Source organism: Hemicordylus capensis, chromosome 4, assembly GCF_027244095.1.
Source record: "Hemicordylus capensis ecotype Gifberg chromosome 4, rHemCap1.1.pri, whole genome shotgun sequence".
NCBI lineage: Eukaryota > Metazoa > Chordata > Lepidosauria > Squamata > Cordylidae > Hemicordylus > Hemicordylus capensis.
Window position 1 is genome coordinate 78237138 of NC_069660.1, and position 20678 is coordinate 78257815.

Consider the following 20678-nt stretch of genomic DNA (forward strand, 5'->3'; position numbering starts at 1 on the left):
CCTAGACCAATATGAACCAAATCAGGTACAGTTGTGGGGACACCTCAATTACGTAGTTTGTGATTATGTCATCCACCCCAATCCAAGATGGCGGACGTGCAAACTTTTGAGGCGCAAGTGGGCTAACTTGTGAACCGCCTAACCGATTTGAACCAAATTTACTACAGCTGTAGAGACACAGGGATGCCCTAATGGTGCATGGTGATGTCATCTACTCCAATTCAAGATGTCAGCCGCATGACCATCTGAGGTGCAAGCAGGCTAATTCGTGGACTGTCTATCCAATTTGAACCAAATTAGGTACAGTTGTAGTGAGTGACACACAGGGATATGTTAACGGCATAGTTTGTGATGATGTCATCCACCCTGATTCAAGATGGCGGACACGTAAACTTTTGAGGTGCAAGTGGCCTAACTTATGAACTGCTTAACTGATTTGAACCAAATTTTCTACAGCTGTAGGAGCACATGGGGAAACCTCAATGCTGTAGTTTGTGACAGATGTCAATCAGCCCTATCCAAGATGGCAGACGTGTGAATTTTTGAGGTGCAAATGTACTAACTTGAGGACTAACTGATTTGGACCAAATTTGGTACAGTTGTAGTGAGTGACACACAGGGAGACCTCAGTGGTGTAGTTTGTAACGATGTCATCCACCCCAATCCAAGATGGCAGATGTGTGAACATTTGAGGTGCAAGAGAGCTTCACCAAGCCCAGATTCCCCCACCCCCACTTTCTTACCACCCAGCCTGATAAGTTCTGAAGAACTCGAAAGCTAGTTAACTAGTTAATATTTTGTGACATTTGGGTTTGTCCTCCTAATAATACCAGATTGTGGCTTTTTCTTGAGGACCAACAGGGCTGCCTACTGTTAAAAACTGTGGTTGCACGATTGTAATACTTCGTCTGCCAACTGTTTGCAAATCGGTCCTGAAGTATAATTTTGTTTCAATAACAACAACAAAACCCAAAACGATAACGACTGTAAAGGTTTAAGTACGACTACCGGTCGCAAAGCATTTCGGTCATTGTAGTTTACTCTAAATTCTCCACTCTCCTCTTTCTGGGCTTTGACGTTTCACATTTTTTGAGCCGACAGCGCCACCTCATGGAACTTGTAGTTCCACAAGGAAGGAGTCCCGGGCGTAAACTCGGGTTACTATGTGCGTGAAGAACTACAAGCCCCGGAACGCAACGCGCTCGCAGGCGCCGCCTGCTGGCTCTATTGCAGGAATGCTCTTACCGGCGAAGCGGTCTCCGAGCAAGTAATGCAGGGAAGAGAGTGAATACTTGGAGCAGGGTTGGCTGGCGTGTGTATAAAAACTCCTATCAGGTATGCAACGGCTCTCAAGATCTCTCCTGTGTATTGAAAAATCAGCTGCTTCCCTCTTTCCTAGCCACACTGAATACTTTTATTTAATCGGCTGGCATACTCCGCCTTGTTCCTGCCCCCCTCCTCATCACTTCTAAGTAATCAATGATTTGAAATCGTGGGTCGATACAGTGACTTCTTGCATGTTAAATGCAATGCTTGGCGTAGTGGAGTCGACTGGGATCGAAGCCCGGAAGACGTTTAATTATAGCCCCATGGGACAGAATGAGCACATTCAACGCTATTGGTTTTTAAAAATCCGACTAAGGAAATGCAGTGCGGGACGGGAGTTTTAAGGGGAAATGATTTGAAGCTGCCACGGCTTATTAATATTATGCAAGTAGCTATTCATTATAAATATTTAGACTTTTTTTGTTACTGTAATCCCCCCCCCACGCCCCGGTTTGGAGTATTTGGACAATTGACAGCTGTGTGATTTATTCATAGTAGCTGTATTAGGAGGTGGCACTGGCTTCCCATCACACCCCACATTGGTTCCAGCCTTGCTAAAATTGGTTATCATGAAATCCTCTGTATGCTTACTTGGAAGTAAATCTTCACAAAACTGTGCTGCAAGTCCTTCGGAAACCAATGGAACTGCTGTAGCAGCTTCAAAGGCCCATAGCAGCTTGGAGGACCATTTTCATAGGAAAATGGCATGAAGGAATAGGTCCCTCTACCTCCTTGCAGGCCACCTAATGGTGCGGTGGGGGATCAAGAAGTTGCTGGTTTGAATATCTGCTGGCATGTTTCCCAGACTATGGGAAACACCTATATCGGGCAGCAACGATATAGGAAGATGCTGAAAGACATCATCTCCTACTGTGTGGGAGATGGCAGTGGTAAACCCCTCCTGTATGCTGCCAAAGAAAACCACAGGGCTCTGTGGGCGCCAGGAGTCGACACTGACTCGATGGCACAACTTTACCTTTACCTCCTTGCAGTGATCTAAGTCTGGGTAGGATCCCTGTGTGGCAATAATACAACAACAACAATAATAATTAATATTAAAAAGACCTGTTTTAATATCACATGTGGTTTGGCCCTCAGAAGTTAATTTCTGGCTGTTTTTTAAAAGACCCTAAAACACACCTGTTTTCTCAGGCTTTTAATTAAGCAATTTTAAATGTGTTCTATCATAAATCTGCTTTAATCATTTTATCCTGTTTTATATTTGTTATATTTTAACTTGAGTACACTGCCTAGCGACGCATATGCCAGGCAGAAGATAGATAGATAGATAGATAGATAGAGAGATAGATAGATAGATAGACAGCTAAAGCACCAGATCCCTAATCTTCAGGATTGTGAAAACCATTTACAATTATTATGAGGTATCAAAAGATCCTGCTAATGAGAACTAAGTTCCTTAAATTCAGACAGACAGATTAAAAAACAGTTCTCCAGCATAGATGAAAGCAGATCTTTGCAGGAAATTCAAGTGCTCAGACTGGAGTGTCAAGAGACCTCTGTGAAGGGAAGTTTTTTGCGAGATTTTTGAGAGAGTGGAAATAGGTCCTGTCTTGCTGCTTTTGTATAAAATGTATTTCCTTATGTGACTGTGTAGAACACTGGTTTTTAGCATTAGCACAACCAGTAAGTAAAGTTCCTTGTTTCCAAATATCTTTCGATATCGAACATGTGAAGTTGTTCAATAGTTGTTCAGTCTCCCATAACTGGGCCTATGCTGAGTCCATTCTGCCCCAAATAATTATCTGGAACTCCATTCAATAGTTTAAGGCAGTAGTTCATGGGCGTAGCAAGGTTGGAGTGGGCCCAGAGACAAGATTTTAAAATGGGCCCCCCGTCACTGAAGTAAAATTTATAACCTATGTGCCACAATAGAACATCATCCTAAATTATTTTTTTTAATGTTCTGTAAATTGTGGATGATGCAAGTCATTAATGGTACTAGAGAAAGACATGCTGTTCTGGTAGCTCCAGGTCTTAACACTCACATCAGTTTTGGAGGATGAATACAACTAAAGGAAGTCCAGGCGGGTGCGTGGCTGGGGGAATCTTGCCTCTGAGGGGCCCCCCAAGGCAGTGGGACCCCAGACAACTGTCTCCCCTTGGCCTATTATAGTTACACCCCTGCAGTAGTTCTCTAAACATTTACTTGGAAGGGACTCTTGCTGAGCTCAGTCTAAAATTACAAAGCCACATATGTACACAAGTGGGCCTTTCATTGGATGAAAGGCTTTAGAAACCATTATCCTGCACAGTCATATAGAAAGACATGTCACCGAAATTGGGAGGAGACCTGAAAGAAGGGATGGCCCTTTTTATATCTAATATCTCTTATTTGTGATGACCACTCCCTCTCCCACCACCATACTTATCTTCCTCTGTCTAATATGTACTCTCTCAATAGTGACCCCTGACCCAAAGCCAACCACTGTCCATTGGAAACACATCCCAGCCTTCACTGCTCTCTGCCGATCAGACAATCACCCCAAACTATTGGAGGGGAGAAAACACAGTAGCAAGGGAGTTCTACTAAACAAATACAGCAGCTTCCTCTAGAGCCCTCCAAAACATTTCTTTCTGAATTCTATATCCTACTTTACCAGGGTTCCAAAATAGCTTACAAAGTAAAAAAGATTTTTTAAAAAACCCAGTAAAATCAACCAATTACCATAAAATGCCAGACAAAACAGAGCTAAAGCAAATTAAGAACAATTTCTCAGCAGTGCTGGAAAAAGCCTGATGGAAAAGATTCATTTTCAAGAGGCAGCAGCAAAATACCAGTAAGGAGGGATCCATCTGGATCTCCCAGGGGAGGGAATTCCATAGGGAGGGGGCTACCACAAAGAAGGATGTAAACCATGTGGCAGCCAGATAGATCACAGATAAAGGTGTTGCATGCTGCAACATATCCTCCACCTCTAATGTACACTAAATGACAACATTGTTTAGGAACAGTCCCAGTATATGCATAATGAAGTTGGGTATATTTGCTAGAAGCCACATAATGGTGCAGCGGGGAAATGACATGATTAGCAAGCCAGAGATTGCTGGTTCAAATCCCACCGGTATGTTTCCCAGACAATGGGAACGAAACACCTCTACCGGGTAGCAGCGATATAGGAAGATGCTGAAAGGCATAATCTCATACTGCGTGGGAGATGGCAATAGTAAACCCCTCCTGAATTCTACCAAAGACAACCACAGGGCTCTGTAGTTGCTAGGAGTTGACACCGACTTGACAGCACACTTTACTTTCACTTTATATTTGCTAGCCTCTTGGGACCTGCTTAAAGGAAACTTTCAAATTGTGGCCTTCTCATTTTAAACAAAATAGTGTTTAGCTTTGAATATGTACAGGATTCTGTGTTCCCTTTAATTAAATAGCTTGTGCTTTACTTTTGGAGTGTTGAGATAAGTAAGTGATCCATCAAAAACAGAACTGAATGCTAGCAACAGAACACATAGTCAGAAGCATTGTCACTCACATTGGCATCTGTGCATATTTGCAATACACAAATATTTTCTGAGAAAATCGGGTTAGGTGGCTGGTGATTCACTACCTAGAAACAAGACAATGCAAGTCTTTTGTCCAAAACACAGTGGAGGCACATTGCAGAAAGGTTACCATCTCTAAAGTACTAATTTTCACATGAAGCCAGGAAACTGAGGGTTAATCCAAGACATTATCAGTGACAGGAGTGGATAAAGTTCAGGGCTCTGTCACCAGTCATAAGAACAGCCTTGCTGGATCAGGCCCAAGGCCCATCTAGTCCAGCACCCTGTTTCGCACAGTGGCCCACCAGCTGCTACTGGAAGCCACAGGCAGGAGTTGAGGGCATACCCTCTCTCCTGCTGTTACTCCCCTGCAACCAGTACTCAGAGGCATCCTGCCTTGGAGGCTGGAGGCGACCTATAGCCCTCCAACTAGTAGCTGATGATAGACCTCCATGAAGTTATCAAAACCCCTCTTAAAGCCATCCAGGTTGTTGTGGCAGAGAATTCTACAAGTTGATTATGTGTTGTGTAAAAAAGTATTTCCGTTTGTTTGTCCTAGATTTCCTGGCAATCAGTTTAATGGGAAAACAGTCACCACTGTTTGAGTGACGGCTCATGTTAAAACGAGTTTCTCCGCAAGTTCACCATATTGTTGTCATTTCTCACTGAGGTCTGTGTATTGCTTCAAAATCCATAATGTTTACATATGACAAAAGTGGTAATTCTTGCAGTAATCAGCAGCAATTTACTTCGTTATTACTGATTCTACTTGATGGGGAATGTGTTTTAAAACTCAGTCATACAAATGGGAGGGAATTATTTGCGAGGAAAGCCCTAGGGGGGAAATTTGGTGCACGTCCCAATAATCCCCTGCATGTGTGGCGCCAGCATGCACATGGCATCTGCACATGCAGGGGGTTATTGAGACATGCACTGCCCCAGCAGGAAACAGAATGGGGGAGTGGAGGGCAGATAAGGACCTGCTCTCCTTTTTTCTTAAGGTTCTCTGTCCCCTTTCCCTAAAAGGTGCTTGAACCCCAGTTCAGGCACATTCCTAATCCAGTTGCCATGAGCGTCTAAAGGTGGAACTGCAGCAAATGGAACCTTTAAGGTAGTCATAGCAACTGGGAAAGGCAATTTTTGGTGTGAAAACGCCACACAAAGGGAAAGGGTTAAGCAATCCCTGTTTCCTCAGTTCAGTCCCAATTCAGATCAGGGTCCTGTGTGGCTTGTTATTTTAAGTATAACAAGCCAGACAAGTTTGTTTGATGTTAAGTCAACCATCCATCTCAACTAGACAATGATGTGCTTAACATCAGATTTAGGTTGGCCCTTAGTGTGACTTGCCCAAGAATTCAGGAGTGTGTCAGAGCAAGAAACTGCTTCAAATTTTTCCCTCCCATCTGTATGACTGAGTTTTCAAACACATTCCCCATCAGGTAAGTATCTGCTCTCCTTTTCCCCCTAAAGCTCTCTGTCTCCTTTCTCTAAAGGTGCTCGAATGATGGTTCAGGCACATCCCTAAACTGGGGAAGGTAATTTTTGGAGGGCAAGCAGTATGAAAGAAAAGTATTCAACACTCCCGACCTGCACACTGAGGTCCTGGTTCTCCTGCCCGCCCGCCCACAGCTGCTATTTTACAGTTTTAAAAAACTAAACTAGTTATTTGTGTTTATCAAGTATAGTTTTGCACTGAGGGGTACAGATGAGGAAGGAAAGTAAGTTCCTTTTATTCAGTCACTAATATAAAACTCTTTGTTTTATAGCTGCTTACCTCATGAAGTAATATTGTGCAGATTTAAGATTTGTCTTGAGTTAATTCAGAAACAACTCTATTTTCTCCTTCTCCTTTCCCTCCTTTTCCCCTTTCTGATTCCATCCCCCACACTCTCTGCAGGATCCCCAACTGGACAAACATCCAAACAACTAAATACAAAAGATTACTAGATTGAACACACCACTCTTCAGCATAGCTGAAAACAGATCCTTGCAGGCAGTCCAAACCCTCAGACTTGGCTTTCCAGACTGAGAGGTCATTCACACAATCAAAAACTGTGTTCTACCTGGGTTTGGGAGCTGTGTCTTCTCCCAATTTTTGGTTGTGTGGAAGCAAGGTAAGAGGAAAACCTCAGTAGACGTGATTATGTGGAAGCAAGGTAGGAGGAAAACCTGGATAGCTTTTCTTCCTACCTTGCTTCCACACAACCACTTCTACCCAGGTTTTTCTCTTACTTTGCTACCACGCAACCAAAAATTGGGAGCACACACTGCTCCCAAACCTGGGTAGAGCACAGTTTTTGATTGTATGAATTACCTCTGAGTGTGTCAAACCATCTACCTGCAAGAATTTGTTGCTTCTTTTTTGAATGGGAAGGAAGAGGTTGCTGCCAGGAACGTTCCTGTCCTGTGAGCCAAAGACAGCATTAATGGTGTGTCCTCTGTGATTTGGAATGGCTGGGTCTAAAAAACTGCTCTAGCTTCTACCTGGGAAATGAAATGTGTGTTTTGTTTTGTTTTTTAAAATGTGTTTTCCATTGGAACCACTCTAAATCTAGGGCCTTTTTTTAAGGGCCCTTTGGTGATTACAACACCCTTGGTCTTAACATGAAGTCATATTAAAGATATTCATGCAGTTATGCTTATTGTTGATTGAAGAGAGATGGTAGTGTTCGGGGTGGCAGTGACCGCTTGATTACTGACAAGTAATCCATGTTGGTAATGTACAATTTTAGTGGTGTGGATACCAAAGATGGGCCTAGTTTGACCTGCGAATGTCCCTTTAATGCTGTACTGTATAACCTTTCTAAGCTGCAGGACTTAGCTTTGCACCTCTCCCTCCTACTGAGGACTCCCATATGCAGCTGCCTGAGGGGGTTTAGCAGAGAGACATCTCCTGGCCTTGTACACAAGAGCACATGCTCTTGGTTGAACCAGTGCCACCAACTGCCCCCACCTTCCTCCTTTGCTTGCTTGCTTACAATTGCCAGCCACAGGTCTTAATGACAACATTGCTGTCATAATCCCTTTCTCCTCGGAGAGGGGGAAAGACTAATGTGACACCTTCTTACTTGTTGGAGAGAGAGCTAAAGCAGAACCTGTCAGTATCTGAGAGCCGCAAAGCCCCATTCTAATCTCACCCACCTCAACCTTGTCTTTTCCCCACAGGGATGGAAGGGGAGCTTCTGCTGCAGCTCCGTGTCTTTGACCTCAATTGCTGGTGAGTTTATCCTTTTGCTTTTGTTTGAGGCAGGTCAGGATTAGCTTTGACTTGGATGACCGCATGGTGTGCGGGGCGGGGTGGGGCCTCTCAGCAGTCCTGCCTAATTGCAGAGATCGTGTTGAGACTTCTGGATTCTGCTCCTGCTTAGATCTTAGGCAAGCAGTTCCTTCCTGTTCTGGTTTTGCAAAAGAGAAATAATGAGACTGTTAATTTACAAGCAGGGCAGTGTTGTTGTAATTGCTTAGTACTTTGGGATTCTAACAAAGGCTACTGCTATTCTTACTGTATTACACAGAACATTCTCACTTTCAATCCCTGCTCCTGCCCTTTCCCCAGAGCTTTCTGCAAGGTCTGGACCAACGACAGATTTGGCTGAATGTGCACCTTTATGAGCGGCAGCATGTTTTAACACTATGTCATATGTGCCTGTGAAGGCATCTCTTTAAACACAGTTTTCTGATCTTTCAGAGGGGAAATATTGCTCATTTAGTGATAATTCAGATTTAATTTGGAATGCTATGTAAAATCTTGTCTAGAAAGACCTGAGAGCTGATTGAGTCATTTCGCTCTCTGAGTTCCACTGAGCCTTCCTCTCCATGTTTAGATTTAGATCATCTTGCAAATTGCCCCCACCCAACCACCGCCAACTATCCCCTATTTGCAGCATACCTTATGTAGGCCAAAATCATTCCTGTACAATAATATGCCATGGTAAATCTGTGTTGTGGAGGTGAATATTGCAGATTAAGGCGGTGGGGAGCGCGACTGGTCAGCTGATGCATGATGTAGGTGCACTTTATTTAAAAGATGAATACTCTGCCTTCCTGGTTAAAAACTTCTAGGACAGCTAATAACAGTAATTAGAACACAAAAACAACAATAAAATGACAGGAAAACAACCATTTCACAATAAAGCAGCAGCAATTTAAAAAGCATCTGGTGAACCTCCTCTGATGGAGAGTTCCAGGGGTGTGGTGCCACGACAGAAAAAGCTCTGTCGCTGATTCTCACAGACTTCTGTTAGTGGTGGGCAGTGGGCTAAAGAGCAGTGCTTGTTACAAGTGCTTGTTGCAAGACTAATCGTAAGCTCAGGCAGGTTCAAATGAGCATAGGCAAGCCCAGATCGTGTAGGGTTTCCCCGCCTCTGATTCCCATTTACTTTCCTGCTATAAGCCCCAGATGTGATTCAGGGCATGGACAAAAGTACCTTCAAAGCAGGAGTTGGTATATTGTTTTCTCCTGTAGTCAGTCTGTCCTGCAAATCTCAGAGCATACTTACTTCTAGTTCTAATGCTAGCTTAGTCTCCAGTTCCCAGAGTGAATTAATGTAGATCAAAGGCAATTTAAATAATTTATTTAAATTGCCAAGATAAAACCCTGATTTAAGTGGTTTATTTAAATCAAGTTTCCCACTGATATGTCTTCATACATTTCTTTGGAAATGGTGCAAATCTGATCACTAAAACATGTTAATTTACAACTCAGTAGACCATTTGCAGCATCTAAGAGTCACATTAAGTGGCACAGCGTGGAAATGCTTGACTAACAAGCAGCTGGTTACTGGTTCAAATCCCCGCTGGTACTATATCGGGCAGCAGCAATATAGGAAGCTACAGAAAGGCATCATCTCATACTGCGTGGGAGGAGGCAATGGTAAACCCCTCCTGTATTCTACCAAAGACAACCACAGGGCTCTGTGGTCGCCGGGAGTCAGCATCGACTTGACGGCACACTTTACCTTTAAAGAGGTGTACTTTGTGTAATTTTTAGACAGTTTGATTTTTACTAATTTCAGAAATAGTACATAGTATCTGGTTATTTATATAATGAATACCTTTTCTCATTATCTTTGTCAAGCTGTGGATGCAACAGCAGTACATTAGAAATGGTAAGAAGTAAATAACATATAGGTGAACCCCGGTACCTGCAGGGGTTACATTCTCTGCTACAACCATGGATAACAGAATCGCAGACACCAAGTCTGGGGGTGGGGGGCGTGTTCCTCAAGGCTCTGAAACAAATGAACCACAAAATGGCTTCTCTTCTCAAAATAGTGGCTGAAAATGACCTTGGAAGTCATTTCCAACCACCCTGAACCCGTGGATATGCAAAATTAACACTTTGTGGGGGGGAAACCCTAATCTTTTCCCTGCTGTATGCCGAGGTCAGGTGCCAATTACCCGACTGCGGATATGCGAAACCACGGATGTCAGATCCGCAAATGGTGAGGTTCACCTGTACATAAACAAAATAGTATTTATGTTTTATTAAACTAAGTAAAATCAAATATTACATAAATGTTTCACATTTGCCACTGCAGCAATTTTTTTTGAGTTGCCTGGGCTGTAGTTAAAACTCTTAATTCTTGCAACCAGACCCTGAATCTCCTTCTTGCATTGCTTATACTTGACACGTCTCTCTTCTTTACCCAGGGAATAAATTTCTTCAAATTATTCCTGATAGATTATTTTTTATGCCTAGAAGCTGTGTCTGTTTTTCTATGGCAAAAACTATATCACAAAACCCATGAACAAGGACAAAGGCAATGATAACAGAGGCACAACGCAGGTAGTGACCAAATTAAACATGTAATAACAAATCCCCACAGGCACCCATATTATGACAATAAATGAATACAGTGATAAGGGCTAAACAAGCCCCACACGATAAAGAATGTTGAACTGGCAACAGTCACTGGAATGCTGGTCATAAACGATGATATATATGGTGCTGCTGTGCCGAAAGACAGTCCTCAAAAATGCGAAGTGCTGCACTCTGAACAAAAACCTTCGCCTGAAAGGCTAGGCACAGAATTCTTGAAAGTAGACCTGGAATCTTGACAGACTTCCTAGGTTGGAAGACTGTTTTAACTAACTACTGTGTCTTGGCCCATACAATAATTCCTCTATCAAGCTTGTGGCTTTGCACATGTGCACTTTAGGGGTGTGCAATTCGGGTTTTCGGTGATTCGGTTTGGGACCCGAACCGAATCACCCCCGATCTGTTCTGTGCCCGAATCTGGGCCACCCGAATCACCCCTTATTCAGTTCGGATTCGGATTAAATCCGAATCCGAATCGATTTGGGAAGGAAAAATGGGTCCCAGGGGCAAAATAGTGGGGTGGGGTGGTAGTGCCCAATGGTTGGAGGCTACCACCCAAATTTCAGGGGAATTGGGCAATGGGCTTATTTTTGGGGAATTTTTGAAGTTTTAGTGTCTTTGGGGCAGTTTGGGGGCATAGAGTGGGATATGGGCAAAAAGAGTGGGGTGGGGTGGTAGTGCCTAATGGGTGAAGGCTACCACCCCAATTTCAGAGTGATTGGGCACAGGGCTTATTTTTGGGGAATTGTTGAAGTTTACGCGTCTTTAAGGTTTTCCCCCATAGAGAAGCATTGAGGTGTCAGCAAATGGATAGCTTCACGCGGGGGGCAAAGGGGTGGCCTAGAGCAGTGTGGTGTTGGTGATAGTGCCAGGTAGGGTCAAGGAAGCTACCTGAATTTTTTCAAAGGATTTGGGCAGAGGGCTGATTTTTGGGGAATTGTTTAAGTTTACGTGTCTTTAAGGTTTTCCCCCATAGAGAAGCATTGAGGTGTCAGCAGCCCAATAAGTGCACTTGGGGGGTGCTGGGGTGGCCCAGAGCGAGTGGTAGTGTACTACCAGAGCGAGTGGTAGTGGTTTTCTCTATGGGGAAAAACCTTAAAGACGCGTAAACTTTAACAATTCCCCCAAAATCAGCCCTCTGCCCAAATCCTTTGAAAAAATTCAGGTAGCTTCCTTGACCCTACCTGGCACTATCACCAACCCCACACTGCTCTAGGCCACCCCTTTGCCCCCCGCGTGAAGCTATCCATTTGCTGACACCTCAATGCTTCTCTATGGGGGAAAACCTTAAAGACACGTAAACTTCAACAATTCCCCCAAAATAAGCCCTTTGCCCAATTCCCCTGAAATTTGGGTGGTAGCCTCCAACCATTGGGCACTACCACACCACACCACTATTTTGCCCCTGGGACCCAAAATTTGGGCTGACATCACTTCAGACCTTTTTGCATTCAAATCAATGGATGCAAAAAGACGGGAAATTCAAAGAGATGTCATCCTGAATCACCCAAATTATTCGGGCCCGAAATTCGCGTGATTCGGCTCGGCCCCGAAAAATATCGGGGGACATCGAGGGTGATTCGGTTCGGACCCGAATCACCCGAAATTGCTCATTTCGGGCACAGATCGTTCTGTGCCCGAAATTTTTTGCACATCCCTAGTGCACTTAGTCTAAGCAACAGATGCTAAAAACTCAGAAATTTCAAGGAGCAATTGCTGAAAATTACTGGATAGCACTGGGCAGACCACACCTACTTTCATGAGATAAAAATGAAATGAATGCCCGTTTTTTATTACTAGGTAATTCGATGTTTGTGAGAGAGACATTCACTTATTTTAAGACAGTGTAAGTGTAGCATGTCTGTGATGAGATGTAACTTTAACCATGTTATTTTTAAAATGAGAAATATGGTATTTTATATACATTTAAAAAAAAAACCATTAAAAATCAATTTTTAAAGATCATTGATTTTAATCCACTCTGCCAGTTCTTTAAATACTTGAAGAATTGCTTCTAAATTTATAAGTTTAAGAGTTCATTCAGTGTGTTATTTTTAGGGGGTGGGAAACTTAGTGTGTTTGACACTGGAAAACTACAGTGTCAGGGGACAGGTTTCTTAGTGACATCATGGATGCAAGCCAGTCAGCACTGACAGAACTGATTTCTCCTGAACTTGGCCATGTCTGACCAAAACAGTAGTGCACATTCCAGGTCTACCCCACTCATGCTTTCTGTTCCATCTGTACATAAATCCCTTGGTCTGGGATCATCCCGAACAGGCAACAAATAGGAAAGGAAACTTGTTATGAAATACAAAAATAGTATCATCTCTATAGGCTCCCTCTGATGCAATGTTCAGATTTGGGGGACTTCAGGTTATTTATTTATTTGACATATTTTTATACCGCCCAAAACGTACGTCTCTGGGAGGTTTACAACAAAGCAAACAAAGAACAGAAAAAGTTAAAAGAACTTTAGATGCTCAGTTTTCTGTTCCGCACTAAAGAGTCTATCTGTTTTTTCTGTAGTGGGCCAAATATTTTTGCCATTCATAATACTAACCTTGATGGTTTCATCCAGCTCTTTGAAATGAGTCTAACCTTATTTTCTGTGCTCTCAGAGTGCCTCCAGCCACTGATGTGTCTCAGAAGGATGCTTCTTTCTTTACTGCCAGAAAAGAATAAAAGCCTGGAGTTATCCTTTCTGGAAGCTGCATCTTCACTCTGCTCCTTTCCTTCCTAGGGCAATTCGCTACCTGAGCAAATTACGGCAGGAGCGCATTGACTTGATTGGCGATGTTCTTAACAAAGAGGGATTTGATGTGGCGCTCTTTCAGGAGGTGAGGTCTTAACAGGAACAAGTCTGCTATAGGAGAGATCGTTAGGCTTGAACCGGGGGTGGGGGCGGGGGTTCAAATGCAGTGTGGTGCAGCTGCTAAAGAAGCTAATGCAGTTTTAGACTACATTAACAGAAAAGTAGTGTCCAGCAGGCATGTCATTAGGGGGTGGCCCATGGGGCACAGGCCCCCAATGAATTGTTCAGAGCCCCGGATTTCATCAACCACCTCCCTCCTCCATGACCTCTTCCAGAAAGGAAGTGCAGAAGTGAGGTGCCTGCACAGAGCATGAGGAAAGAGCTGCTAGCCTCACCTCACTCTCTGCTGCTTCCACCTTCATAGGTGCTGAACTGTAATATTAGAGACTTTAAAAAACATATGCGGTTATTCCTAGGGGGGCGGTATAATTGTGTTTAATTATCAAAAGCGGGGCTGTGGGGCTGGGCCCCAGATCTTTTACGTACTTAGCAACAGTGTTCTCTCTAACAGGGATTCCCAGATGTTGTTGACTACAACTCCCATAACCCTCAAGCAAAGGCTGTTGCAGCTGGGGATGTTGGGAACTGTAGTCAACAACATCTGGGAATCCCTGTTAGAGGGAACACTGCTTAGCAATGCCTCTGGTGTCCAGTTCATGAGAAGTAGTAGTTCCATTCTATTCTGCACTGGTCAGACCTCACTTGAAATACTGTGTCTAGTTCTGGGCATCCCATTTTAAGAATGACATTAATAAACTGGAATGGATTCCGAGGAACATACAAAAATGGGGATGGATCTGGAAACCAAGTCCCATGAAGAATGAATAAAGAAGCTATTTGTGTTTAGTTTGTAGAAGAGAAAACTAAAGGGAGATATGATAGCTGTCTTCAAATAGCTGAAGGGCTGTTGCACAGGAGGAGAATCAGATTGTTTCTCTGTGACTCTTGAGGGCGGCACTAGAATTAACATTTTAAAATTACAAGGATCAGATTCAGGTCAGACATTGGGAGGAATTTGCTAACTGTAAAGCTGTTTGACAGTGTAAGCCTCATGTGTGATAGGTTCTATTCCCTGAAGGTTTTCAAACAGAGGTTGAATGGCCCTCTTTTAGGGATACTATAGATTCTTGTAGTAAGCTGGAGGGGGTGGTGGACTAGATGACCTCCAAGGTACCTCACACCTCTAAAATTCTATGATTTTGTGCTGCTTTTATTCTTTGATTCATAATCTGGCCTCTTGCCGTTCCAGGTGTGGAGTGAGAGAGATTATTGGGCACTGAAAAATAAGCTGTCTGCCCGCTACCCTTCTTCCCACTACTTCAAAAGGTAAAAAGGAACATATATCGTCTCTTGACTACAGTTACTCATATGGCTGTCATTTGATTTCTCCTCATAGCTATGGATGAGAGTTCTGATAAGCCTGGCTTCACAGGTCTGTAATTCACATTGCTTTATAAGGACAGGGAAGATCCCCTCAAGTACATGGTAAGAAACTACTGTAATTCTTTTGTTTCTTGAGAACGTGTAAGCGGGCCAATAGGTTAGGACAAAGGATGCCTTGGCCTTGGAAGGTGCTAAGTGTGTTGCTGATCAGAAGACGTTTTCTTAAAAGCATGTGGGGCAGCGCTTCAAGTACCAAGATGTGTCTCCAGTGCCAGTCTGCGCCTGGAGACAGGCCTCATCAAGCTGAAGGCTAGGGTGTGGATGGCCATCCTCTGCTACTGGATGAGACTATCCTTTTGCCCAGTTGGTCTTACCCACCCCACCAACCCTACATGATGATTACCAATCTAGCTGGATTCGGACAATCAAGAAAAAAGTAGCTAGCCTGGGTCTTTCCCCCTTGACCTTGTTTAGTATGGGTTATGACTAGGCAGAAGCCACCATCAAGCAGCGCATTATAAACATTGAGTGCCAAACCGATCTCAGCAGAGTCCTGAACTTTCATATCAGTATTGGGCTTAGATATTCTGCCTCTCCAGCAGCATACCTCCCCCAACTGGAGGTTCCAAAGTACAGAAGGGCTCGCTTCTTCACTCTGGCTCGCTGTCATGGCCTCCCTTCAGCAGTGCTTGAAGGCCATTATAGAAGGACTCCATTTGCAGAGCGACTGTGCCCCTGTAACTCAGGGCAGATCGAAACTACTGAGCATGTCCTCCTCCACTGTTTGTTCTATAGAGACATTTGCACCTCCCTCATCCTTCCATTGCTATGCAGTATCCGGGATGTTCGATCCACTTCTATAGCTGCTTGCTGCTTTCTGACTTTAAGCCTGCCATCACATATAGTGTTGCCAGGTTCTGTGTGGCAATGACCAGCATTTGTCAGCTGATGGTAGGCAGTGAGTCTTATCAGCCTTAATCTGACCCTCGGTGACGCAGGGTGGGCTCTACACTTTGCTCACTTAATACTGATTCAACAGAAAGGCTCCTCCCTTTTTAACTGCTGCTTACAGCCTTATAGTCTGGCCATTATCCAGTTTTATTACTTAGGCTTTTATGTACTTCTGTCTTCTCATATCTTGTAATCTTTTTACATCAATTTTTATGCCCCCCTTTTTATGCACTTTTATGACTTTTCAGGCTTGTGTGCTCTCATGCTTCTGGTGGACTTTCTACTATTTTTAGTATTATTATGTGCCTTAAGCACCATTCCATATGTAATCACTTTTATCTGCTCTCACTTTTAACATGTAATCACCCTTATACTTTATGCTGGTCAATGACTGTAATAAAGACTGATTGACTGATAAAAGCATGTGCCTTTTTTGCACTGAAACCTTGCCAGTTGTGGTTGTGCGGAAGCCTTGCCTTTGTGGCAGATAATTGTCCTTTGCTCTTTAATTATCTTTGTACCCTTAGTAACACTTGCCTTCTAGTAGAAATGTGCACGGAACCATGGCAGGGTGGTTCAATTCCATCAGGGGTGCCACTTTACGGGCGGGGGAGGGTGCACTTATCCCTCCCACCGTTCCCCCCCTCCCCCACACACACACTGGCGCTCATTGGTGGTAAAAACCCCGAGCGGCAGCATACCTCCCTGCCACCCCTTCCTCCTCCTCAGCCAGAAGTACCGGGTGTGCGTGCGCATGTCGTGGCAGGGAGGTATGCTGCTGCCCCAAAGGTTTTTATCGGCAACGAGCACTGGTGGGGCGAAAGCGGCGGGAGGGGTAAGTGTACCCTCCCCCACCCTTAAAGCGGCACCCCCCAACCTGGTGTCGAACTTTGAACCCTACCCCCCCCCCGGTCTTCGAGCTTGTTCAGAGGCCCATAAAAGGGCCTCCGAACAGGTTCGTGCACATCCCTACCTTCTAGGTGTGGCTGGTTGACAGAACATCTTGCAGATCTGTTTACAAAGGGTGTGTTACTCTCCCTGCACACTTCTACTGGAGCCTTTTGTGTTCATTGACCCCAAGAGTATGGCAAATGGACTTAGACATTCAACTAGTTGCTGAGGGTGTAAGTATCGCTTACGAGCAAAGGTAGAAGAATCCATCAGGATGCTAAGACACACTCAGTCAGACAGAGAGATGACAGCTGAGTTTCTGTTTTTACTTTTAGCCCTACTCTCACTTCATTAACTGGTTCCTCAGCTCTAGAGATGTGCACGAGCTGGTTGGGCACCTCCTCTCGGAAGTGCTGAACTGGCTTGAGCACTGGCATTTGAGCTGGCTCGGCGGGGCGGGGAGTGGTTCCCTTAAGGAACTGGTAAGGAGCTCCCTACCAGCTTGTCCGTGCCCTGCTGCATTTCCAGGCATGGTGCCCAATCCCCAACTGGAAGCGTGGGGTTGTGACTCTGTTCCCTGCAGTCTCCGTGCGGTGTCATCATGCACATGGCCGGCGCATTCACACGCCAGCCATTTGTGTGGCCAGTGTTGTTGACCACACAAATGGCCGGCGTGCATGTGCACCAGCCATGTACAGGGAACAGTGCTGCAGCCCCGCATGGCCAGATGGGAACTGGGCACCACACCTGGAAAAGCAGCGGGGACAAGCAGGTAAAGAGCTCCTTACCAGCTCCCTGCTGCACCTGCCCATGCACAAACCGTTCATGCACATCTTCACTCAGTTTGATACTCATAAGCAGGCAATAGAAGGAACACTCAACAAACATCTTGTATCTCTTAAATGAGGGATAATATGGCATGGAACAATTTGGTACTAGCACCACTTCTGTCAGCATGCAGACTGGCATATTGACTGCATTAGTAATCCTGCTGGTCTGTGCAATAGATTCCACAGTTCTATTGCACATAGGATTAACTTATGTACAATTGGTATGCAACAGAGTTCAGAATGCACAGATTAGGCACGTCAACACACACTTGCCTGCAGACTAGCATCTGTGGCAACAGAGCTTGGGACACAGGGTTTCTCAATAACATTTTGTGAGGCCACTGAGCTGGCTGAGTCTTCTGGTTCCATACCCCTCTGTCTTAAGATTTATATTGAAAGCCAATATGAAATTATCATAGGCCACTGGATTTTAGATGGTTACCCAACATTATGGTTCACATCCTTGATGTTCTTACAGCATCACTTTCTAGCTGTTCCTAAACTTGCATTTTGGTGCATATCTATTACTTGAGCGCATATGCTATTTCACAGGGTGTGCTGAGGTCATTCCAGTGCTGAATCTCTAGTGAAGTTACTGGACCTCTTTCTTCTTAGTCAGGAATTAATTTCAAAAGATCCTGGGTGCCAATCATTTCCTGTCAACACTTGCCTGCAAGCCATCCTCATCAGGGTTTACTCAAAAGAACCAGCTATTGGCTTCAAATGGTGGGTGGGAGCTGGGTGGCGACTCAGCAAAAGGTGATGCTGGGAGTGTCCACTGACTTAAAATGGTGACTGAAGTGTCTGTCTGTTTCTTAGTGGGGTGATTGGCAGTGGGCTCTGCATCTTCTCTAAACACCAGATCCTGGACACCTTCCTGTACCAATACTCTGTGAATGGCTACCCCTACATGGTGAGTGGGCAGTGCCTTGCTTTAGGGGAAAGTTGCAAGGAGCACCTTCTTGCAATGATGTTTTCACCGTGCTTAGCCTTTCCTGTGTCTCTCATTCAATCTCCTATCTCTCTTCTTCACAGCTCCAACACGGAGACTGGTTTGGTGGCAAATCTGTGGGCCTTGTGGTGCTGAAGATCCAGGGAGTTGTCTTCAACATCTATGCGACACATGTGAGCAGTTTTGTTTTCTGTCTGTTTAAAATTGTGAGCGACTTTTCCAAAAGTAGCAACATCCCCCGCCCCAAAGTAGGCAATCAGAGCCACATACAAAGATAACAAATGGAGGGGGTGTTGGGATTCTAGATGTGAGGAGTGTTGCATCAGAAATATAGAGGATTGTTATGATGAATCCAGTGGTTGCTGGATGTTAGTGTTTTCCTGTTGCACTGCATAGGGCCACTTGCCAGGGATGTTGGCTGGCCTCATAACTGGCCATCTCTTGTGTTACCACATTTGCTAGCAGAGGGTGCACACAAAAAGCTAAGATTTCTGTCCTAGGTACAGTACCACTTTTAAAAGTTTTTAGGCGGCACCTTCTCAAGAAAAAAACCTGTTTTTAAATGAAATATTTTTATGTACAATTGTTTCTCTTTTAAAAATATGTGCATTATCTAGAAGCTGCTGTTCGTTCTCATGCCCACTAATATGGGTGTATCTGTCCTAGCTGGGTTACAGTAAATGCAGATCAGATTGGATAGCTGAATACAAGTTGCGGCCAAGCAGTGACTGCTCAGGCCTAGGGTCTCAAGTGGCAGTCTCCAGAGGCTATAAATCCATCCCTAATGGTTCATAAACTTGTTTCTGTTTGTGGGTGTATCAAGCACTTGTAACTGCTAGCTTTGAAGAGGAATGGGGAGCCAGCAAAGCGAAAGGGATGAGGGAAACTGATACACTAGATATCCTTAATGATAACCAGTTTAAGTTTCATAGACTTGGTAATAAGAAAGAAGTTTGGCTGTGCTGGTCTACCTGAGCCCCAAAGCTGCCTGTGAATATATTTATTTTAGTGTCCAGTTACATGACCAAAAAAATAGATACTACCCTAGAGAATGACCCTTGCCTCAGTGAACAAGCAATTCCAGGGTGTTTCAGTCTCTCTCGCGCAAACGAGCTCTCTCTCTCTCTCTCTCTCTCCTGACTCTCTGGGGTCATCAAAGTGTGTGTGTGTGTGTGTGTGTGTGTGTCTCTCTCTCTCTCTCTCTCTCTCTCTCTCTCTCTCTCTCTCTCTCTCTCTCTCTCTCTCCCTGGAACTGTGAACTCCCCACCCCCCACCAAAGCCATTTTGTATTGTTTCTGTCTTTATGTCAAAATGCATAAAGAAAGCTAGTCAAGAGTCCTTGGCTTTTTCTGCTATGATCTCCTCCTAGCTTTGAAATCAAGAAGGCCCCCAGATCAGTTTAAAAAGCCTCACAATTTCATGTGTATCAAATACCTGTGAGATTTTCATGTGTGTGTCTTCTCTTCCCTTCCAAGCTCCATGCAGAGTACTGTCGGGAGAAGGATGCTTATCTGCCTCATCGAGTAGTTCAAGCGTGGGAACTTGGCCAGTTTATACAGTGAGTTACGGGAGAGAGATCTCCTCCCCCTGCTCCCTCCCAAATTGAGATGATGTTTGTGCTGCAGTTTACAGTAGCTGCGTCCCTTTTTTCCTGCCCCCACATCCCTCCCCCAGGTAGTTCCCTTCTTAGCAGTGATACAGAGCTCTGGTGTGGAAGAGGCTCCGCTTATTCTGGCTTCTCCAGGACGGAGTGGATTTGGAGGGGGAATGAACACAGTTGCAGCCACAGATGTCTGGCAGGACTCCAGTCTCACACAGTCTACATCCCTCCTAGCAGCAGAAAGCCCCCTAGGAAGGGAAAGAGTTGTTTGTTTCCTGCCAGTTTGTGAGAGTGTCCAATCTTCCCAGGCACACTTCCAAAGGGGCTGATGTGATGCTGCTAGGTGGAGATCTGAATATGCATCCAGAAGATGTTGGCATTAGGCTGCTGCAAGCTTGGGCAGGGCTCCAGGACTCCTTCGTTGCTGCAGAGAAAGTTGAGGTGCGTCTCTGGGTATTTTCCTATGAAGTAAGTTGTCCAGAAAGCAGGAGTGTGGGCTGGCTTAGCATGACCTGCTGCATCTGCATTACTGAATCCCTCTGCCTTCCGAAATGCACTAAGCCCCTACAGGCTGCCGACTCTTCTTGCAGGCCAGC

The 20678-nt window shown here is 44.6% G+C and overlaps 1 protein-coding gene across 9 annotated transcripts in view; it reads left to right on the top strand.

Annotated features, from left to right (window-relative positions):
* Positions 1 to 441: 441 nt before the first annotated feature.
* Positions 442 to 20678, top strand: part of SMPD2 (sphingomyelin phosphodiesterase 2) — a 63201-nt gene continuing 42964 nt past the window's right edge. Inside the window, exons 1-10 of one of the 9 annotated variants that reach the window (XM_053243511.1) lie at positions 442 to 1335; positions 5399 to 5509; positions 6333 to 6557; positions 8005 to 8056; positions 13404 to 13500; positions 14725 to 14801; positions 18350 to 18443; positions 18566 to 18655; positions 19958 to 20040; positions 20391 to 20523. In XM_053243511.1, coding sequence (XP_053099486.1) covers positions 6545 to 6557; positions 8005 to 8056; positions 13404 to 13500; positions 14725 to 14801; positions 18350 to 18443; positions 18566 to 18655; positions 19958 to 20040; positions 20391 to 20523 — 639 coding nt within the window. In that variant the 5' untranslated portion in view covers positions 442 to 1335; positions 5399 to 5509; positions 6333 to 6544. Of the gene's footprint in view, positions 1336 to 5398; positions 5510 to 5967; positions 6279 to 6332; positions 6558 to 8004; positions 8057 to 10540; positions 10628 to 13403; positions 13501 to 14724; positions 14802 to 18349; positions 18444 to 18565; positions 18656 to 19957; positions 20041 to 20390; positions 20524 to 20678 lie in introns of those variants that run through there. The other 8 variants (XM_053243504.1, XM_053243509.1, XM_053243512.1 and 5 more) reach the window with 8 other exon arrangements.